The 21,091-nt window shown below is 52.0% G+C and overlaps 1 protein-coding gene and 1 long non-coding RNA gene across 3 annotated transcripts; both read left to right on the forward strand.

The window, feature by feature from the left end:
- Positions 1-836: 836 nt before the first annotated feature.
- Positions 837-6,832, forward strand: LOC141731713 (uncharacterized). Its single transcript, XR_012583682.1, has 3 exons — positions 837-891; positions 3,038-3,176; positions 6,679-6,832. It is a non-coding gene; the product is annotated as an uncharacterized LOC141731713 (long non-coding RNA).
- A 940-nt stretch (positions 6,833-7,772) lies between these two features.
- Positions 7,773-19,181, forward strand: LOC141731694 (serine protease 33-like). Of its 2 annotated transcripts, XM_074558151.1 has the most exons (7): positions 7,773-7,903; positions 10,124-10,156; positions 12,092-12,254; positions 15,154-15,479; positions 17,152-17,345; positions 18,275-18,642; positions 18,960-19,181. In XM_074558151.1, the coding sequence occupies exons 1-7, from the start codon at positions 7,822-7,824 to the stop codon at positions 18,961-18,963; spliced, it is 1,170 nt and encodes a 389-aa protein (XP_074414252.1). In that variant the 5' UTR covers positions 7,773-7,821; the 3' UTR covers positions 18,964-19,181. The 2 variants fall into 2 exon arrangements, with proteins under 2 accessions (XP_074414252.1, XP_074414251.1); XM_074558150.1 differs by lacking the exon at positions 18,960-19,181 and having other exon boundaries at positions 18,275-18,919.
- Positions 19,182-21,091: the final 1,910 nt, after the last annotated feature.

Here is a 21,091-nt window from a genome sequence, read left to right on the forward strand (position 1 = left end):
AAATACACATAAAATATACACAAAATACCCCGGGGGCCGAGGAGGAGGAGGAGGAGGAGGAGGAGGAGGAAACCACATGGGTAAGGAACAATATACACAAAATATCCACAAAATATACACAAAATACACACAAAATATACACAAAATATACACAAAATATACACAAAATACACCCAAAATACCCCGGGAGCCGAGGAGGAGGAGGAGGAGGAGGAGGAGGAGGAAACCACATGGGTAAGGAACAGCTGAAATACACCCGAAATACACCCAAAATATACCCAAAATATACACAAAATATACCCAAAATATACACAAAATACCCCGGGGGCCGAGGAGGAGGAGGAGGAGGAGGAGGAGGAGGAGGAGGAGGAAACCACATGGGTAAGGAACAGCTGAAATACACCCAAAATACACCAAAAAATACACCAAAATACACCCAAAATATACACAAAATATACACAAAAATACACCCAAAATATACACAAAATATACACAAAATACACCCAAAAATACCCCTGGACACAGCCAAAGTACACCCAAAATACACTCAAAATACACCAAAAAATAGACCCAAAATACACCAAAAATAGACCCAAAATACACCCAAAATATACACAAAATATACACAAAATAGACCTAAAATATACCTAAAATACACACAAAATATACACAAAATACACCCAAAATATACCCAAAATATACCCCAAAATAGACGCAAAATTGACCCGAAATAGACCCAAATCACGCCCAAAATACACCAAAAATAGACACAAAATATACACAAAATATACACAAAATATACACAAAATATACACAAAATATACCCAAAATACCCCGGGGGCCGAGGAGGAGGAGGAGGAGGAGGAGGAGGAGGAGGAGGAAACCACATGGGTAAGGAACAGCTAAAATACCCCAAAATACACCCAAAAATAGACCCAAAATACACTTAAATAGACCCAAATCACACCCAAAATACACCCAAAAATAGGCCCAAAATACACTCAAAATATACCCAAAATAGACCCAAAAATAGACCCAAAATACACCCAAAAATACACCTGGGTACACCCAAAATAGACTGAAAATACACCCAAAATATACCCTAAATACACCCAAAATATACCCAAAAATACACCTGGGCACACCTGTAATACACTATTAGACACAATTACACACCTGTTACACACGTTTACACACATTTACACACCTGTTACAGGTGGTGGATTCGAGGACCGGCGCGGCGGCCGTGGGGGCTTTGACCGGGGAGGGTTCCGGGGCACACCTGTACACACCCATACACACAATTACACACCTGTACCCACCCATACACACCATTACACACAATTACACACCTGTATCACACATTTACACACCTGTTCACACCCATTACAGGTGGGGGGTTCGAGGATCGGCGCGGCGGCCGCGGGGGCTTTGACCGGGGAGGGTTGGACACACAATTACACACATTTACACACAATTACACACAATTACACACCTGTTCACACCTGTTCACACCTGTTACAGGTGGTGGTTTCGAGGATCGCCGTGGCGGCCGCGGGGGCTTTGACCGGGGAGGGTTCCGGGGCACACAATTACACACAATTACACACAATTACACACAATTACACACAATTACACACAATTACACACAATTACCCATCCATACACACCTGTTACACAGATTTACACACATTTACACACCTGTTTTAGGTGGATTCGAGGATCGCCGTGGCGGCCGCGGGGGCTTTGACCGGGGAGGGTTCCGGGGCACACCTGTACCCACAATTACACACAATTACACACCTGTTACACACAATTACACACAACTACACACCTGTATCACACATTTACACACCTGTTTTAGGTGGTTTCGAGGACCGGCGTGGCGGCCGCGGGGGCTTTGACCGGGGAGGGTTGGACACACAATTACACACCTGTATCACACAATTACACACATTTACACACCTGTTTCAGGTGGAGGATTCGAGGACCGGCGCGGCGGCCGCGGGGGCTTTGACCGGGGAGGGTTCCGGGGCACACCTGTACACACCCATACACACAATTACACACAATTACACACCTGTTACACACATTTACACACAATTACACACCTGTTACACACATTTACACACCTGTTCACACCTGTTACACACCTGTTCACACCCATTACAGGTGGTGGTTTCGAGGATCGGCGCGGCGGCCGCGGGGGCTTTGACCGCGGAGGGTTCCGGGGCTCACCTGTACACACAATTACACACCTGTTACACACCATTACACACATTTACACACCTTTACACACCTGTATCACACCTGTTTTAGGTGGTTTCGAGGATCGCCGTGGCGGCCGCGGGGGCTTTGACCGGGGAGGGTTGGACACACAATTACACACAATTACACACATGTTACACACATTTACACACCTGTTACACACCTGTTCACACCTGTTTTAGGTGGATTCGAGGATCGCCGTGGCGGCCGCGGGGGCTTTGACCGGGGAGGGTTCTGGGGCACACCTGGACACACCTGTTACACACCCATACACACAATTACACACCTGTACACACATTTACACACCTGTTACACACATTTACACACCTGTTTTAGGTGGTTTCGAGGATCGCCGTGGCGGCCGCGGGGGCTTTGACCGGGGTGGGTTGGACACACAATTACACACAATTACACACCATTACACACCTGTTACACACAATAACACACATTTACACACCTGTTCACACCTGTTTTAGGTGGTTTCGAGGACCGGCGCGGCGGCCGCGGGGGCTTTGACCGGGGAGGGTTGGACACACAATTACACACAATTACACACCATTACACACAATTACACACCTGTACACACCTGTATCACACATTTACACACCTGTTCACACCTGTTTCAGGTGGGGGTTTCGAGGACCGGCGTGGCGGCCGCGGGGGCTTTGACCGGGGTGGGTTGGACACACAATTACACACAATTACACACCCATACACACAATTACACACCTGTTACACAGATTTACACACATTTACACACTCATTACAGGTGGTGGATTCGAGGATCGCCGTGGCGGCCGCGGGGGCTTTGACCGGGGAGGGTTCCGGGGTCGCGGCGACCGCGGTGGATTCAGAGGCGGCCGAGGAGGAGACCGGGGCGGCTTCGGGCCCGGCAAGATGGACAGCAGGTGGGATTTGGGGGGAAATGGGGATTTGGGGGAAAATGGGGGTTTATGGGGAAAAACGGGGATATTTGGGGGGGATATACATGGGATTTTGGGGGGGAAAACCTGGGATTTTGGGAAAAAAATGAAGATTTTGGGGGGATTAAACTGGGATTTTGGGGAAAGAGTCAGGAGGGAATTTGGGGGAGAAATGATTATTTTAGGAAAAAACAGGGAATTTGGGGGTATAAACCTGGGATTTTGGGGAATAAATGGGGAATTTTGGGGGGATAGACCTGGGATTTTGGAAAAAATTAAAAGCGAATAGAGAATTTGGGGGGAAAAAATGGGGAATTTGGGGGGATAAACCTGGAATTTTGGGGAGAAAAATGGGAGGGAATTTTGGGGGGATTAAGGATTTTGGGAAAAAATTGGGATTTTGGGGCGATAAACCTGGGATTTTGGGGAGAAAATTAAAAGGGAATTTGGGGAAAAATGGGGATTTGGGGAAAAAAATGGGGAATTTGGGGGGATAAACCTGGGATTTTGGGGAGAAAATTGGGAAGGAATTTGGGGAGAAATGGAGATTTTGGGAAAAAATGGGGAATTTGGGAAAAAATGGGGAATTTGGGGGGGAAAAACGGGGATTTTGGGGAAAAATGGGGATTTATGGGGGCATAAACCTGGGATTTTGGGGAAAAAATCAGGAGCATATAGGGGAAATGGGCATTTTGGGGAAAAAAATGGGAAATTGGGGGGATAAAACTGGGATTTTGGGGAGAAAATTAGGAGGGAATGGGGAATTTGGGGGGGAAAATGGGGAATTTGGGGGATAAACCTTGGATTTTGGGGAATAAATGGGGAGTGAATTTGGGGGGAAAAACGGGGATTTTGAGGGGAAAAAATGGGGAATTTGGGGGTGTAAACCTGGGATTTTGGGGGAAAAATCTGGGGCAAAATAGGGAATTTTGGGGGAAATATGGGGAATTTGGGGGAAAAAATGGGGAGTTTGGGGGGATAAACCTGGGATTTTGGGGAAAAAATCAGGAGTGAATTTGGGGGAGAAATGGGGATTTTGGGAAAAAAATGGGGATTCTGGGAAAAGGAGATTTTGGGAAAAAAGGGGGGTTTGGGGGAAAAAATCTGGAGCATATAGGGAATTGGGGGAAATGGGGATTTGGGGGAAAAACGGGAATTTGAGGGGTAAACCTGGGATTTTGGGGAAAAAATTGGGAGTGAATGGGGAATTTGGGGGGAAAAAATGGGGAATTTGGGGGGATAAAACTGGGATTTTGAGGGGGTAAACCTGGGATTTTGGGGGAAAAATGAAGATTTTGGGGGGGTAAACTTGGGATTTTGGGGAGAAAATTGGGAGGGAATTTGGGGGGAAATGGGGATTTTGGGAAAAAATGGGGATTTTGGGGAATAAATGGGGAATTTGGGGGGATAGACCTGGGGTTTTGGGAAAAAATTGAAAGCGAATAGGGAATTTGGGGGGAAAAAATGGGGAATTTGGGGGGCATAAACCTGGGGTTTTGGGGAAAACATTGGGAGTGAATAGGGAATTTTGGGGTAAATGGGGATTTGGGGAAAAAATGGGGAGTGAATTTGGGGGGGGAAAGGGGGATTTTGGGAAAAATTAGGAATTTGGGGGGATAAGCCTGGGATTTTGGGAAAAAAATCTGGGGGTGAATAGGGAATTAAGGGGGGAAATGGGGATTTGGGGAAAAAATGGGGATGTTGGGGGGATAAATCTGGGATTTTGGGGAAAAAATGGGGAATTTGGGGGAATAAACCCGGGATTTTGGGGAAAAAATGGGGAGGGAATGGGGAATTTAGAGGGGAATGGGGATTTTGAGAAAAAATGGGGAATTTCGAGTGATAAATCTGCGATTTTCGGGAAAAAATGGGGAATTTGGGGAGATAAACCTGGGATTTTGGGGAAGAAATCGGGAGCAAATAGGGAATTAAGGGGGGAAATGGGGATTTTGGGGAAAAATGGGGATTTTGGGGGGATAAACCTGGGATTTTGGGAAAAAACGGGGAATTTGGGGAGGATAAAACTGGGATTTTGGGGAAAAATTGGGAGTGAATAGAGAATTTAGAGGGGAATGGAGATTTTGAGAAAAAATGGGGAATTTGGGGGGATAAACCTGGGATTTTGGGGAAAAGATCAGGATTGAATTTGGGGGAGAAATGGGGATTTTGGGAAAAATGGGGATTTTGGGAAAAAATGGGGAATTTGGGGGATAAACTTGGGATTTTGGGAAAAAATTGAAAGCGAATAGGGAATTTGGAGGGGAAATGGGGATTTTGGGGGTATAAACCTGGGATTTTGGGGAATAAATTGGGAGTGAATAGGGAATTTGGGGTGAAATGGGGATTTTGGGGAAAAGCGAGAGATTTTGGGGAAAAATGAGGAATTTGGGGGGATAAACCTGGGTTTTTGGGGAGAAAAATGGGAGGGAATTTTGGGGAGAAATGGGGATTTGGGGAAAAAATTGGGATTTTGGAGGGGTAAACCTGGGATTTTGGGAAAAAAATGAAGATTTTGGGGGGATAAACCTGGGATTTTGGGGAGAATAATGGGAGAGAATTTTGGGGGGAATCGGGATTTTGGGAAAAAATTAAGATTTTGGGGGGATAAACCTGGGATTTTGGGGAAAAAATTGGGAGGGAATGGGGAATTTGGGGGGAAATGGGGATTTGGGGAAAAAATGGGGAATTTGGGGGATAAACCTGGGATTTTGGGGAAAAAATTGGGAGTGAATAGGGAATTTGAGGGGAAAAAATAGGGAATTTGGGGGTGTAAACCTGGGATTTTGGGGGGGATAAACCTGGGATTTGGGGAAAAAAATCCGGGGATGAATAGGGAATTTTGGGGGAAATGGGGATTTGGGGAAAAAATTGGGATTTGGGGGCATAAACCTGGGATTTTGGGGAAAAAATTGGGAGTGAATAGGGAATTTGGGGGGAAATGGGGATTTGGGGAAAAAATTGGGATTTTGGGGGATAAACCTGGGATTTGGGGAAAAAATTAAAAGGGAATTTAGGGATAAATAGGGATTTTGGGAAAAAGTGGGGATTTTGGTGAAAAATGGGGATTTTGGGGGGATAAACCTGGGATTTTAGGGGAAAAATCTGGGGGTGAATAGGGAATTTTGGGGGAAATGGGGATTTGGGGAAAAAATTGGGTTTTGGGGGGATAAACAAGAGATTTTGGGGGGAAAAATAGGGGAGCATATAGGAAATTTTGGGGGAAATATGGGGATTTTGGGGGAAAATGGGATTTTGGGGCAGAACCTGCAGGGATTTTGGGGCAGAACCTGCAGGGATTTTGGGGAAAGTTTGGGGGATTTTGGGGTAAATTTGGGGGATTTTGGTGTGAATTTGAGGGATTTTGGGGTAAATTTGGGGGATTTTGGGGTTCTGAAGGCGATAGATGGGATCGGGGGAATCTCAGGATTAATTAATCTCAATAATTAACATTAATCACTAATTAATGACCACTAATTAATGTCCGCAGGGGTGACCACCGGCAGGACCGACGCGAGCGGCCATATTGAGCCCCTCCCCCACCCCCTCTTGGCCCCTCCCCCACCCTCGTTTTGTATTTCTGCCCCTCCCCCATTGCCCCGCCCCCCTCGCGGGCCCCGCCCCCACCCGCTTTTAACCCTCCCCCCCCCCCCAATAAAGCGAATTTGGGGGAAGGAATCGGGGCCGCTGCTGATTGGATGGGGATGGGAGGGGGGCGTGGCCGTGCTGTGAGGTCATTAATGGGCTAATGAGGCACTTCCGGCCGCGGGGTTCATTAGCGAGCTCATTAACGAGATCGTTAAGCGCTGATGTCATGAAGGGAAGGGCGTAAATTGGGATGGGGCCCCTTTAAAGGGGCACGGTGGGGCGGGCCTACGGAGGGGTAATTTGCATAATGGGCGTGGTATGACCATAAATGGACTGCGGGGCGTGGCTTGAGCGTGTTTACATCTGGTACGTAGATTGCTGGGGTGTATTAGCATAAGGGGCGTGGTTTAACCATAAATGGGTGTGGGTGTGGTTTAGGAGGGCACGCTTAGTGCAGTGGGCGTGGTTCTGCCATAAATGGAAAACGGGGGTGTGGCTTCTGCTTTCCCCTTACGTTTAGGGGGCGTGGTTTTACCATAAATGGCTTTTAAGGGGCGTGGTTTGACCATAAATGGGTATTGAGGGGGCGTGGTTTGACCATAAATGGGTATTGAGGGGGCGTGGTTTGACCATAAATGGTTATGGAGGGGCGTGGTTTGGCCATAAATGGGTATTGAGGGCGTGGCTTCGTCACGGCGGGAGCGCTGAGGGGACGCCGCCATGAGGGGCCCCAGGTGCCCGTACAGGTGTCAGGGGCTCCGGTACCTGTCCAGGTGTGCGGGAACAGCGATTTCCCAACGAAACGCAGCCGTGACCGCGCTCAGGTGAGAGCAGCGGCCGATCCCCGTTGGGGTGCGGGAACCGCGGCCTCAGCGCAGGTGCGGGAGGGCAGGAAGTGCCTGTGCAGGTAGCAGGGGCGTGTGCCGGCGGCCAGGTGAGGGGTGTGGCGGCAGATTCCGGACAGGTACACGGGGCGTGGCCGCCCTTCAGGTGAGGGGACACGGTAGGGCCGGAAGGTGCCGGCGGCCACAGCGGCCCGGGAGCGATGAGGAGGCGGCGGCGGGAGCCGAGAGCGGGGCCTGGAGCGGGGCTGGGGTTGCTGCTGCTGCCGCTTCTGCTGCTGGGCGGTGAGAGGCGATTTGGGGCAATCTGGGGAGTTTGAGGGGATTTTAGAGGGATCCTGATGGATTTGGGGGGTTTTGAGGGGGTACTGAGGGGATTTGAGAGGGAATCGTGAAGGTATTTTAACAGGGACTCGTGAGGGGATTTTGGCGGGAATTGTGAGGAGATTAAGGAGAGTCTGAGGGGATTGGGGGTGTCCGAAGGGATTTGGGAGAGTTTGAGGGGGTTTTGAGGGGGTACTGAGGGAATTTGAGAGGGAATCATGAAGGTATTTTAACAGGGACTCGTGAGGGGATTTTGGCGGGAATTGTGAGGAGATTAAGGAGAGTTTGAGGGGATTTTAGAGGGATCCTGATGGATTTGGGGGGTTTTGAGGGGGTACTGAGGGGATTTGAGAGGGAATCGTGAAGGTATTTTAACCAGGGACTTGTGAGGGGATTTTGCGGGAATTGTGAGGAGATTAAGGAGACTCTGAGGGGATTTTAGAGGGATCCTGTTGGATTTGGAGGGTTTTGAGGGGGTACTGAGGGGTTTTGAGGGGATTTGAGAGGGAATCGTGAAGGTATTTTAACCAGGGACTCGTGAGGGGATTTTGGCGGGAATTGTGAGGAGATTAAGGAGAGTCTGAGGGGATTGGGGGTGTCCGAAGGGATTTGGGGGAGTTTAGGAGAGTCCTGAGGGGATTTGGGGGTGCATGAAGGATTTTGGGGGGAATCTGAGGGGATTTGGGAGTTCCTGAGAGGGTTTGAAGGGGTCCTGTGGGGATGTGAAGTGTTTTCGGGAGAAAATCGTGAGTGAATTTCAACGGGGAATCGTGAGGGGATTTTTGGCGGGAATCGTGAGGGGATTTGGGGGTTCTGAGGGAAATTGGGGTGCCCGAAGGGATTTGGGCGTTTTTGAAGGGATTTGGAGGAGTTTAAAGGGATTTGAAAGGATGTTTTGGGGTGACCCGTGGTGATTTTAAGGGGTTTTTGGAGGGAATCGTGAGAGGATTTTTGGGGTTTTTGGAGAGAAACGTGAGGGGATTTTAGGCGGGAATCCTGAGGAGATTTCGGGGGGAACCGTGAGAGGGGATTTTTGGTGGAATCGTGAGGGGATTTTTGGGGTAATCATGAGATTTTGGGGGGATATCAGGAGATTTTTGGGGTGTTCTGAGGAGGTTTAGGGGCATCTGAGGGGATTTGGGAGGGTCTGAGGGGATTTCGGGGGGAATTGAAGGGGATCGGGAGAGAATTCAGGACGAAAACCTTGAGGAGATTTTTGCGGGGAACCGCGAGGGGATTTGAGGGGAATCCGAGGGGATTTGGGATTTTCTGAGATTTTGGACTTTCTGAGGGGATTTCGTGGTTTCTGAGGGTTTTTTTGGGGGGGAATTGGGAAGAAATTTGGGGAGGGAGCATCCGAGAGGATGAGGAGGAAGAAAACCGTGAGGGGATTTTGGGGAGAATCCGGGGGGATTTGGGGTTGTTCTGAGGGGAGAAAAAAGGCGGGAAAAGAATCTGAGGGAATTTCGGATTTTTCTGAGGCGATTTTGGGCCGGGACGAGCGTGAGGGAATTTAGGAGGTGTCTGAGGGGATTTGGGGGGTTCTGATGAGGTTTTGGGGGAAATCCGAGGGGATTTGAGGGATTCTGAGGGGGTTTTGGGGAAATCCGAGGGGATTTTAAAAAATGTTGAGGGGGTTTGGGAGATCCTGAGGGGATTTCAACGATTCCGAGAGGATTTTGGGGCGGTTTGAAAGGATTTTGGGGGAGGATTCTTATTGGGGGATTTTGAGGCTCTGAGGGGACACAGAAAAAGGGTCTGAGGGAACCCAAAATTTAAAAATTGAGGGGATCAGAAGCAAAAAAAAATTTAATTAAGAGTGACAATTTTGAGGACGTGGTTTTGAGGGGGCTGTGAGGATTTTGGGGGGTCAGAGGTGACATTGTGGGGGTCACAATGGACACACAAGGGGGGTCACAAGGGACACATAGAGGGGTCAAAGGTCACCCAGGTGTCGCAGGAAGGTACCACGCGCAGGGCACGGGGGGGGGGGTTCCACAGCTCGCATTCCAGGGCCGGTTTTTCCGGCTCGCCCCGGATGCCCGCTGCCATCCCGGATGTTGGGGTGGCCCCAATGTCCGGCCAGGTCACCCCCGGGGGGGAAATGACGTCATCATCTTAATGGGGGGGTCCCCAAAAAGCGTCTCTGACGTCATCAAACCCCCCCCTTGTTTCTCACAGGTCACTGGGGGGTGGCAGCAGAAGATGACCCAGGTGAAGAGGGGAGGGGAAAACACCTGGGAAGGGTCCCTGGGCTTGGGGGGTCCTGAATTCTGGGGTCCCTTAAGGGGAGGGGTCGCATTTTTGGGGTTTCTGTTTTTGGGAGGGGTCCCATTTTTGGAGGGGGATATCCCATTTTTTTGGAGGGGGGGGTCCTTTTAAGGGGATGGGTCCCATTTTGGGGGGTTATCCCATAATTTGGGTCTGGGGGGGTTCCCTATAAGGGGATGGCTCCATTTTTGGGGGGGGTTCCCTTTAAATGGATGGCTCCATTTTTGGTGGGGTTCCCTTTAAATGGATGGCTCCATTTTTGGGGGGGTTTCCCTTTAAATGGATGGCTCCATTTTTGGGGGGGGTTCCCTATAAGGGAATTGCTCCATTTTTAGGGGGTTCCCTTTAAATGGATGGCTCCATTTTTAGGTGGTCCCTTTAAATGGATGGCTCCATTTTGGGGGTTCCCTTTGAATGGACGGCTCCATTTTTGGGGGGTGGTTCCCTTTAAATGGATAACTCCATTTTTGGAAGGTTCCCTTTAAATGGATGGCTCCATTTTTGTGGGGGTTCCATTTAAATGGATGGCTCCATTTTTGGGGGGGGTTCCCTTTAAGGGAATTGCTCCATTTTTAGGGGGTTCCCATTAAATGGATGGCTCCATTTTTAGGTGGTCCCTTTGAATGGACGGCTCCATTTTTGGGGGGTGTTCCCGTTAAATGGATGGCTCCATTTTTGGGGGGGTTCCAGTTCCCTATAAGGGGATTGCTCCATTTTTGGGGGGTGTTCCCGTTAAATGGACGGCTCCATTTTTGGGGGGGGTTCCCTTTAAATGGACGGCTCCATTTTTAGGTGGTCCCTTTAAATGGATGGCTCCATTTTTGGGGGGGTTCCCTATAAGGGGATTGCTCCATTTTTAGGTGGTCCCTTTAAATGAATGGCTCCATTTTTGGGGGGTCCTTTTACGGGGATAGCTCTATTTTTGGGGGGTTCCCTTTAAATGGATGGCTCCATTTTTGGGGGGGTTCCCTATAAGGGGATTGCTCCATTTTTGGGGGGTGTTCCCTTTAAATGGATGACTCCATTTTTGGGGGGGAGTTCTCTTTAAATGGCTGGCTCCATTTTTGGGGGGGGGTTCCCATTAAATGGATGGCTCCATTTTTGGGGGGGTTCCCTTTGAATGGATGGCTCCATTTTTGGGGGGTGTTCCCTTTAAATGGATGGCTCCATTTTTGGGGGGGTTCCCTACAAGGGAATTGCTCCATTTTTAGGGGGTTCCCATTGAATGGATGGCTCCATTTTTGTGTGGGGGGGGTTCCCTTTACATGGATAACTCCATTTTTGGGGGGTGTTCCCGTTAAATGGATGACTCCATTTTTGGGGGGGTTCCCTTTAAATGGATGGCTCCATTTTTGGGGGTTGGTTCCCTTTAAATGGACGGCTCCATTTTTGGGGGTTCCCTTTAAATGGATAACTCCATTTTTTGGGGGGTGTTCCCGTTAAATGGATGGCTCCATTTTTGGTGGTTCCATTTAAATGGATGGCTCCATTTTTGGGGGTTCCCTATACGGGGATTGCTCCATTTTTGGGGGGTGTTCCCGTTAAATGGACGGCTCCATTTTGGAGTCCCTTTAAATGGATGGCTCCATTTTTGGGGGGGTTCCCTTTAAATGGATGGCTCCATTTTGGAGTCCCTTTAAATGGATGGCTCCATTTTTGGGGGGGTTCCCTTTAAATGGATGGCTCCATTTTGGAGTCCCTTTAAATGGATGGCTCCATTTTTGGGGGGGTTCCCTTTAAATGGATGGCTCCATTTTTGGGGGGGGTTCCCTATAAGGGGATTGCTCCATTTTTAGGGGGGGGGTTCCCTATAAGGGGATTGCTCCATTTTTGGGGGGGGTTCCCGTTAAATGGACGGCTCCATTTTAACCCCCGCAGTGCCGTGCGGGACCCCCGTGCACCGGCGCGTGGTGGGGGGCTCGGGGGCGCAGGAGGGGCAGTGGCCATGGACGGTCAGCGTGGCCTTCAGGGGGCGCCACGTCTGCGGGGGGGCGCTGATCGCCCCCGCCTGGGTGCTGACGGCCGCCCACTGCTTCCCGCCGTGAGTAAAACACCCCAAAAACTGCCCCGTTTCACCCCAAAATAGACCCCTAAATACCCTGGGATTTACCCCAAAATATCCCCCAAAATACCCTGGGATTTACCCCAAAATACCCTGGGATTTACCCTAAAACAACCCTGGGATTTACCCCAAAATATCCCCCGAAATACCCTGGAATTTACCCCAAAATATCCCCCAAAATACCCTGAAATAGACCCAAAATATACCCTGGGATTTACCCAAAAATAGCCTGGAATTTACCCCAAAACACCTGGGATTTACCCCAAAATATCCTGGGATTTACCCCAAAATAGACCCAAAATATCCTGGGATTTACCCTAAAATAACCCTGGGATTTACCCCAAAATATCCCCCAAAATAACCCTGGAATTTAACCCAAAATATCCTGGGATTTACCCTGAAATATCCCCAAAATAACCCTGGGATTTACCCCAAAATATCCCCAAAATACCCTGGGATTTACCCCAAAATATCCCCCAAAATACCCTGGGATTTACCCCAAAATATCCCCAAAATACCCTGGGATTTACCCTGAAATAGACCCCAAAATACCCTGGGATTTACCCCAAAATATCCCCAATATACCCTGGGATTTACCCCGAAATACCCTGGGATTTACCCTGAAATAGCCCCCAAATAACCCTGGGATTTACCCCAAAATACCCTGGGATTTACCCCAAAATATCCCCCAAAATACCCTGAAATAGACCCAAAATACCCTGGGATTTACTCCAAAATATCCCCAAAATACCCTGGGATTTACCCCAAAATATCCCCCAAAATACCCTGAAATAGACCCAAAATATACCCTGGGATTTACCCCAAAATATCCCCCAAAATACCCCAAAATAGACCCAAAATATACCCTGGGATTTACCCCAAAATACCCCCAGAAATACCCTGGGATTTACCCCAAAATATCCCCCAAAATACCCCAAAATAGACCCAAAATATACCCTGGGATTTACCCCAAAATATCCCTTGAAATACCCTGGGATTTACCCCAAAATAACCCTAAAATACCCTGGGATTTACCCCAAAATATCCCAAAAATACCCTGGGATTTACCCCAAAATATCCCCAAAATACCCTGGGATTTACCCCGAAATACCCTGGGATTTACCCCGAAATATCCCCAGAAATATCCTGGAATAGACCCTGAAATATCCCCAAAAATAGCCTGGAATTTACCCTGAAATAGACCCAAAATACCTGGGATTTACCCCAAAATATCCCAAATATATCCTGGGATTTACCCCAAAATATCCCCCAAAATACCCCCAAAAATACCCCAAAATATCCCCCAAAATACCCTGAAATAGACCCAAAATATACTCTGGGATTTACCCCAAAATATCCCCAAAAATAGCCTGGAATTTACCCTGAAATAGATCCCAAAATACCCTGGGATTTACCCCAAAACACCTGGGATTTACCCTGAAATACTGCTGGGAATGACCCCAAAAATAGCCAGGATTTACCCCAAAATATACCCTGGGATTTACCCCAAAATAACCCCGGGATTTACCCCAAAATATCCCCAAAATACCCTGGGATTTACCCCAAAATATCCCCAGAAATATCCTGAAATAGACCCAAAATATACCCTGGGATTTACCCCAAAATATCCCCCCAAATACCCTGGGATTTACCCCAAAATATCCCAAAAATACCCTGGGATTTACCCCAAAATAGACCCCAAAATACCCTGGGATTTACCCCAAAATAACCCTGGATTTACCCTGAAATATTCACAAAATATACCCTGGAATTTAACCCAAAATATCCTGGGATTTACCCTGAAATATCCCCCAAAATATCCTGGGATTTACCCCGAAATATCCCCCAAAACACCTGGGATTTACCCCAAAATATCCCCCAAAATACCCTGGGATTTACCCCAAAATATCCCCTAAAACACCTGGGATTTACCCCAAAATATCCCCAAAATACCCTGGGATTTACCCCAAAATACCCCCAAAAATAACCTTGATATTTACCCCAAAATACCACTGGGAATGATCCAAAAACCATGGAATTTACCCCAAAAATATCCCCATAAAAATACCCTGGGATTTACCCCCAAAATACCCTGAAATATCACCAGAAATACTCAAAACTCCCCAAAAACCCCAAATTTTCCCAAAAACCCCCAAATTCCGCTTTCCCCATAGGGAGAACCCCCTCCCCAAATACCGGGTGACCCTTTCAGGACCCCCCAAAATCCCCCCAAATTCCCAATTCCTGACCCCAAACCCCCCCAAACCCTCCCCAATTCACCCCAAACTCCCCAAAAACCCCAAATTCCCGATTCCTGACCCCAAATTCCCCGTAGGGAGAACCCCCTCCCCAAATACCGGGTGACCCTTTCAGGACCCCCCAAAATCCCCCCAAATTCCCAATTCCTGACCCCCAACCCTCCCCAATTCACCCAAAAACCCCAAATTTGCCCCAAAAACCCCAAATTTCCCCCCAAAAACCCCAAATTCCCGATTCCTGACCCCAAATTCCCCGTAGGGAGAACCCCCTCCCCAAATACCGGGTGACCCTTTCAGGACCCCCCAAAATCCCCCCCAAAAATCCCAATTCCTGACCCAAACCCCCCCAAAACTCCCCTCAAACCCCCCCAAACCCTCCCCAATTCACCCAAAACTCCCCAAAAACCCCAAATTTCCCCAAAAACCCCAAATTCTACATTCCCCGTAGGGAGAACCCCCTCCCCAAATACCGGGTGACCCTTTCAGGACCCCCCAAAATCCCAATTCCTGACCCCAAACCCCTCCAAACCCTCCCCAATTCACCCAAAACTCCCCAATTCACCCCAAATTTCCCCCCAAAAACCCCAAATTCCCCATTCCTGACCCCAAATTCCCCGTAGGGAGAACCCCCTCCCCGAGTACCGGGTGACGCTGGGGGTCCTGCAGCTCCTGTCCCCCCCCCCCGACGCCCAGGTGAGGGGCGTGGCCTCCGTCGCGCGTCACCCGGCCTATCGCGACTATCACGACAGCGGGCGGGATGATGACGTCACGGGGGGTGACGTCAGCGGGGGCGTGGACATGGCGGGGGATCTGGCGCTGGCCCGGCTGGACCCCCCCGCCAGCCCATCGCGCTTGGTACGGCCCGTGTGCCTGCCCGCCGCCGGAGTGACCTTTGACCCCGGCATGAACTGCACCGTCACCGGCTGGGGACACGTGCGGACGGCCGGTGGGTGACAACGGGGACATGGGGACATTGGGGACATGGGGACACCATTGGGGACATGGGGACACCGGCTGGGGACACGTGCGGACGGCCGGTGGGTGACAACGGGGACATGGGGACATCATTGGGGATTGGGGACACCATTGGGGACACCATTGGGGACATGGGGACATCATTGGGGACATGGGGACACCATGGGGGACATGGGGACACCATGGGGGACATGGGGACACCATTGGGGACACGTGCGGACGGCCGGTGGGTGACAACAGGGACATGGGGACATCATTGGGGACACCATTGGGGACACCATTGGGGACATGGGGACATCATTGGGGACAGTGGGGACATGGGGACACCATTGGGGACATTGGGGACATGGGGACATCAGTGGGGACATCATTGGGGACATCATTGGGGACACGTCCGGACGGCCGGTGGGTGACAGTGGGGACATTGGGGACATTGGGGACACCATTGGGGACATGGGGACATCATTGGGGACACCATTGGGGACATGGGGACACCATTGGGGACAGTGGGATACCGGGTAGGGACACGTCCGGACGGCCGGTGGGTGACAATGGGGACACCATTGGGGACACCATTGGGACATCATTGGGGACACCACTGGGGATATGGGGACACCATTGGGGACACGTCCGGACGGCCGGTGGGTGACAGTGGGGACACCATTGGGGACATGGGGACACCATTGGGGACATTGGGGACATGGGGACATCATTGGGGACATTGGGGACACCATTGGGGACATGGGGACACCGGCTGGGGACACGTCCGGACGGCCGGTGGGTGACATTGGGGACATGGGGACACCATGGGGGACATGGGGACACCATAGGGGACATGGGGACACCATTGGGGACACCATTGGGGACACCATTGGGGACACCATTGGGGACACATCCGGACGGCCGGTAGGTGACATTGGGGACATCATTGGGGACATGGGGACATTGGGGACATGGGGACACCATTGGGGTTATGGGGACACCATTGGGGACACCATTGGGGACATGGGGACATCATTGGGGACATGGGGACACCATTGGGGACATTGGGACGTCATTGGGGATATGGGGACATAACTGGGACATCATTGGGACATCATTGGGACATCATTGGGGACATGGGGACACCATTGGGGACACATCTGGATGGCCAGTGGGTGACAACAGTGACATTGGGGGGACTGAGGGGAATTGGGGACACCCGGGGTGACCAGGACAGGGTTGGGGACACCACAATGACCACAGGATGGGGTTGGGGACACCCGGGGTGACCAGGACAGGGCTGGGGACACCTTGGTGACCCCAGGACAGGGTTGGGGACACCACAATGACCACAGGACAGGGTTGGGGACACCACAGTGACCACAGGACAGGGTTGGGGACACCCGGGGTGACCAGTACAGGGTTGGGGACACTGTGATGACCACAGGGCAGGGTTGGAGACACTGTGATGACCAGTACAGGGTTGGGGACACCTGCAGTGACCAGGACAGGGTTGTGGACACCACAATGACCACAGGACAGGGTTGGGGACACCTGCAGTGACCAGGACAGGGTTGTGGACACCACAATGACCACAGGACAGGGTTGGGGACACCTTGGTGACCCCAGGTGACCCCGTGGTGTCCCCATTGTCCCCTCAGTGCCGCTGCCACCGCCCAAGACTCTGCAGCAGCTGGAGGTGCCGCTGCTGAGCCGGCGCCACTGCCGCTGCCTGTACGCGCTGGGGACAGTGAGGACAATGACAGGGACAGGGGACACAGGGACAGAGCTGGGGACACCGGCGGGGGACACGCTGTGCGCCGGCCTGCCCCAGGGACAGCGCGACGCCTGCCAGGTGCGTGTGTGACATCGGTGTCACCTCCCCCTGTTGGTGTCACCTCTCGGTGTCACCTCCCCCTGTGCCACCCCTGTGTCGGTGTCACCTCCCCCTGTGTCGGTGTCACCTCCCCTGTGTTGGTGTCACCTCCCCCTGTGTCGGTGTCACCTCTCGGTGTCACCTCCCCCCTGTGCCACCCCTGTGTCAGTGTCACCTCCCCCTGTTGGTGTCACCTCTCAGTGTCACCGCTGTCACCTCCTCCCCATGTCCCTGCCCGCCCCCCCCCCCCCCAAGTGTCCCCTCAGTGTCACCTCTTGGGGTCGTCTTGATGTCCCTCTTTATCCTCAATGTCCCCCCAATGTCCCCAAACCCCTCAATGTCCCCCATGTCCCCAATGTCCCCAAATGTCCCCAAACCCCCTATATCCCCAATATCCCCAATGTTCCCAATGTCCCCAATGTCCCCCAATCCCCTGTGTGTCCCCAATCCCCCTATATCCTCAATATCCCCCCAATGTCCTCAATGTCCCCAGTGTCCCCCAATGTCCCCAATCCCCTCAATTCCCCCAATATCCCCAATGTCCCCTGTGTGTCCCCAAACCCCCTATATCCCCAATATCCCCAATCCCCTCAATGTCCCCAATGTCCCCAATCCCCCCAATGTCCCCAATGCCCTCAATGTCCCCTCAGTGTCCCCAATGTCCCCAAACCTCTGAATGTCTCCAATGTCCCCTGAGTGTCCCCTATGTCCCCAATGTCCCCATTGTCCCCTAGGGTGACTCAGGCGGTCCCCTGTCCTGCCGCCTTGGTGGCACCTGGCACCTGGCGGGGTCCCCATGTCCCCAATATCCCCAATCCCCCCTATATCCCCAATATCCCCAATGTTCCCACTGTCCCCAATGTCCCCTCAGTGTCCCCAATCCCCTGAGTGTCCCCATTGTCCCCTAGGGTGACTCTGGCGGTCCCCTGTCCTGCCGCCTCGCTGGCACCTGGCACCTGGCGGGCGTGGTGAGTTGGGGCGACGCCTGCGGCCTGCCCGGGCGCCCCGGTGTCTACACGGGGGTGTCCCCTCACCTGCCCTGGATCCTCTCCCTTGTCCCCGAGCTGGCCCCGCGCCATCCACCCCCCTCCCGCGATGTCCTCAATGGTATCTCCCAGGATGAGCCCGACGCTCCCTGCCAGTGGGCGGAGCTTCCCCCGGGCTGGCCACGCCCACTGTCGCCAAGCCAGGGAGGGACCATCAACACGGACACGGGGGTGGCACCGGGGCACAGCCGGGCATTACTGCTGCTGGTGGCGCTGCTCTGGGTTTTGGGGTGAAAAATACAAATTTTGGAAATCCTAGTCCTGATTTTGGGGTGAAAAACACGGATTTTGGAGTCCTGGGGAGAAAATCCCGGATTTTGGGGTCCTGCTCTGGGTTTTGGGGTGAAAATCCCGGATTTTGGGGGTCCTGGCCACGCCCACTGTCGCCAAGCCAGGGAGGTACCACGGACACGGACACGGGGGTGGCACTGGGGCACAGCCGGGCATTGCTGCTGCTGGGGGCGGCGCTGCTCTGGGTTTTGGGGTGAAAAACACGGATTTTGGGGTCCTGGGTTGGGTTTTGGGGGGTCCTGGGTTGGGTTTTGAGGTGAAAAACACGGATTTTGGGGTTCTGGGGGGAAAATCCCGGATTTTGGGGGTCCTGGCCACGCCCACTGTCGCCAAGCCAGGGAGGGACCACGGGCACGGACACGGGGGTGGCACCGGGGCACAGCCGGGCATTGCTGCTGCTGGGGGCGGCGCTGCTCTGGGTTTTGGGGTGAAAAACATGGATTTTGGGGTTCTGGGGTGAAAAACACGGATTTTGGGAGTCCTGGGCGGGGTTTTGGGGTGAAAACGGCACCGTTTTGGGGTCCTGGGTTGGGTTTTGGGGGGTCCTGGGTTGGGTTTTGGGGTGAAAATCCCGGATTTTGGGGTCCTGGGTTGGGTTTTGGGTTGAAAATCCCGGATTTTGGGGGTCCTGGGTTGGGTTTTGGGGTGAAAATCCTGGATTTTGGGAGTCCTAGTCCTGATTTTGGGGTGAAAATCCCGGATTTTGGGAGACCTGCTCTGGGTTTTGGGGTGAAAATCCCGGATTTTGGGGTTTTGGGGTGAAAATCCCGGATTTTGGGGTCCTGGCCACGCCCACTGTCGCCAAGCCAGGGAGGGACCACGGACACGGACACGGGGGTGGCACCGGGGCACAGCCGGGCATTACTGCTGGGGGCGGCGCTGCTCTGGGTTTTGGGGTGAAAAACACGGATTTTGGGGTTCTGGGGGGAAAAAACCCACGGATTTTGGGGGTCCTGCTCTGGGTTTTGGGGTGAAAATCCGGGATTTTGGGGTTCTGGGGTGAAAATCCTGGGTTTTGGGGGTCCTGGCCACGCCCACTGTCGCCAAGCCAGGGAGGTACCACCGACACGGACACGGGGGTGGCACCGGGGCACAGCCGGGCATTACTGCTGCTGGGGGCGGCGCTGCTCTGGGTTTTGGGGTGAAAAATACAAATTTTGGGGTTCTGGGGGGAAAAATCCCGGATTTTGGGGGTCCTGATTTTGGGGTTTTGGGGTGAAAATCCCGGATTTTGGGGGTCCTGGCCACGCCCACTGTCGCCAAGCCAGGGAGGGACCACGGGCACGGACACGGGGGTGGCACCGGGGCACAGCCGGGCATTGCTGCTGGGGGCGGCGCTGCTCTGGGTTTTGGGGTGAAAAACACGGATTTTGGGAATTCTAGTCCTGATTTTGGGGTGAAAAACACGGATTTTGGGGTTCTGGGGAGAAAATCACGGATTTTGGGGTCCTGCTCTGGGTTTTGGGGTGAAAAACGCGGATTTTGGGGTGAAAATCCTGGATTTTGAGAGTCCTAGTCCTGATTTTGGGGGTTCTGGGGGGGAAAATCCGGATTTTGGGAGTCCTGGGTTGGGTTTTGGGGTGAAAATCCGGGATTTTAGGGTCCTGGGTTGGGTTTTGGGGGGTCCTGGGTTGGGTTTTGGGGTGAAAAACACGGATTTTGGGAGTCCTGGGGAGAAAATCCCGGATTTTGGGGTCCCAGTCCCAACTTTGGGGTGAAAATCCCAGTTTTTGGGATCCTGAGTTGGGTTTTGGGGTGAAAATCCGGGATTTTGGGGTCCTGGGGTGAAAATCCCGGATTTTGGGAGTCCTGGGGAGAAAATCCCAGATTTTGGGAGACCTGGGTTGGGTTTTGGGGACAAAATCCCGGATTTTGGGGGTCCTGATTTTGGGGTTTTGGGGTGAAAATCCCGGATTTTGGGGGTCCTGGGGAGAAAATCCCGGATTTTGGGGTCCTGCTCTGGGTTTTGGGGTGAAAATCCCGGATTTTGGGGGTCCTGGCCACGCCCACTGTCGCCAAGCCAGGGAGGGACCACCGACACGGACACGGGGGTGGCACCGGGGCACAGCCGGGCATTGCTGCTGCTGGGGGTGGCGCTGCTCTGGGTTTTGGGGTGAAAAACACGGATTTTGGGGTGAAAATCCTGGATTTTGGGGTCCTGCTCTGGGTTTTGGGGTGAAAATCCCGGATTTTGGGGTTCTGGGGTGAAAATCCTGGATTTTGAGAGTCCTAGTCCTGATTTTGGGGGTTCTGGGGGAAAAATCCCGGATTTTGGGAGACCTGGGTTGGGTTTTGGGGTGAAAAATCCCAGATTTTGGGGTCCTGGGTTGGGTTTTGGGGGGTCCTGGGTTGGGTTCTGGGGTGAAAATCCCAGATTTTGGGGTCCCA

Source organism: Zonotrichia albicollis, chromosome 24 (assembly GCF_047830755.1).
Source record: "Zonotrichia albicollis isolate bZonAlb1 chromosome 24, bZonAlb1.hap1, whole genome shotgun sequence".
NCBI classification, from domain to species: Eukaryota; Metazoa; Chordata; class Aves; order Passeriformes; family Passerellidae; genus Zonotrichia; species Zonotrichia albicollis.

Coding starts and splice junctions, on each gene's coding strand:
- LOC141731694 (XM_074558151.1), top strand. CDS start 7,822: ATGAGGAGGCGGCGGCGGGAGCCGAGAGCGGGGCCTGGAGCGGGGCTG. Junction 12,255..15,153: donor GCCGCCCACTGCTTCCCGCC/GTGAGTAAAACA, acceptor AATTCCCCGTAG/GGAGAACCCCCTCCCCGAGT. Junction 17,346..18,274: donor GACAGCGCGACGCCTGCCAG/GTGCGTGTGTGA, acceptor ATTGTCCCCTAG/GGTGACTCTGGCGGTCCCCT.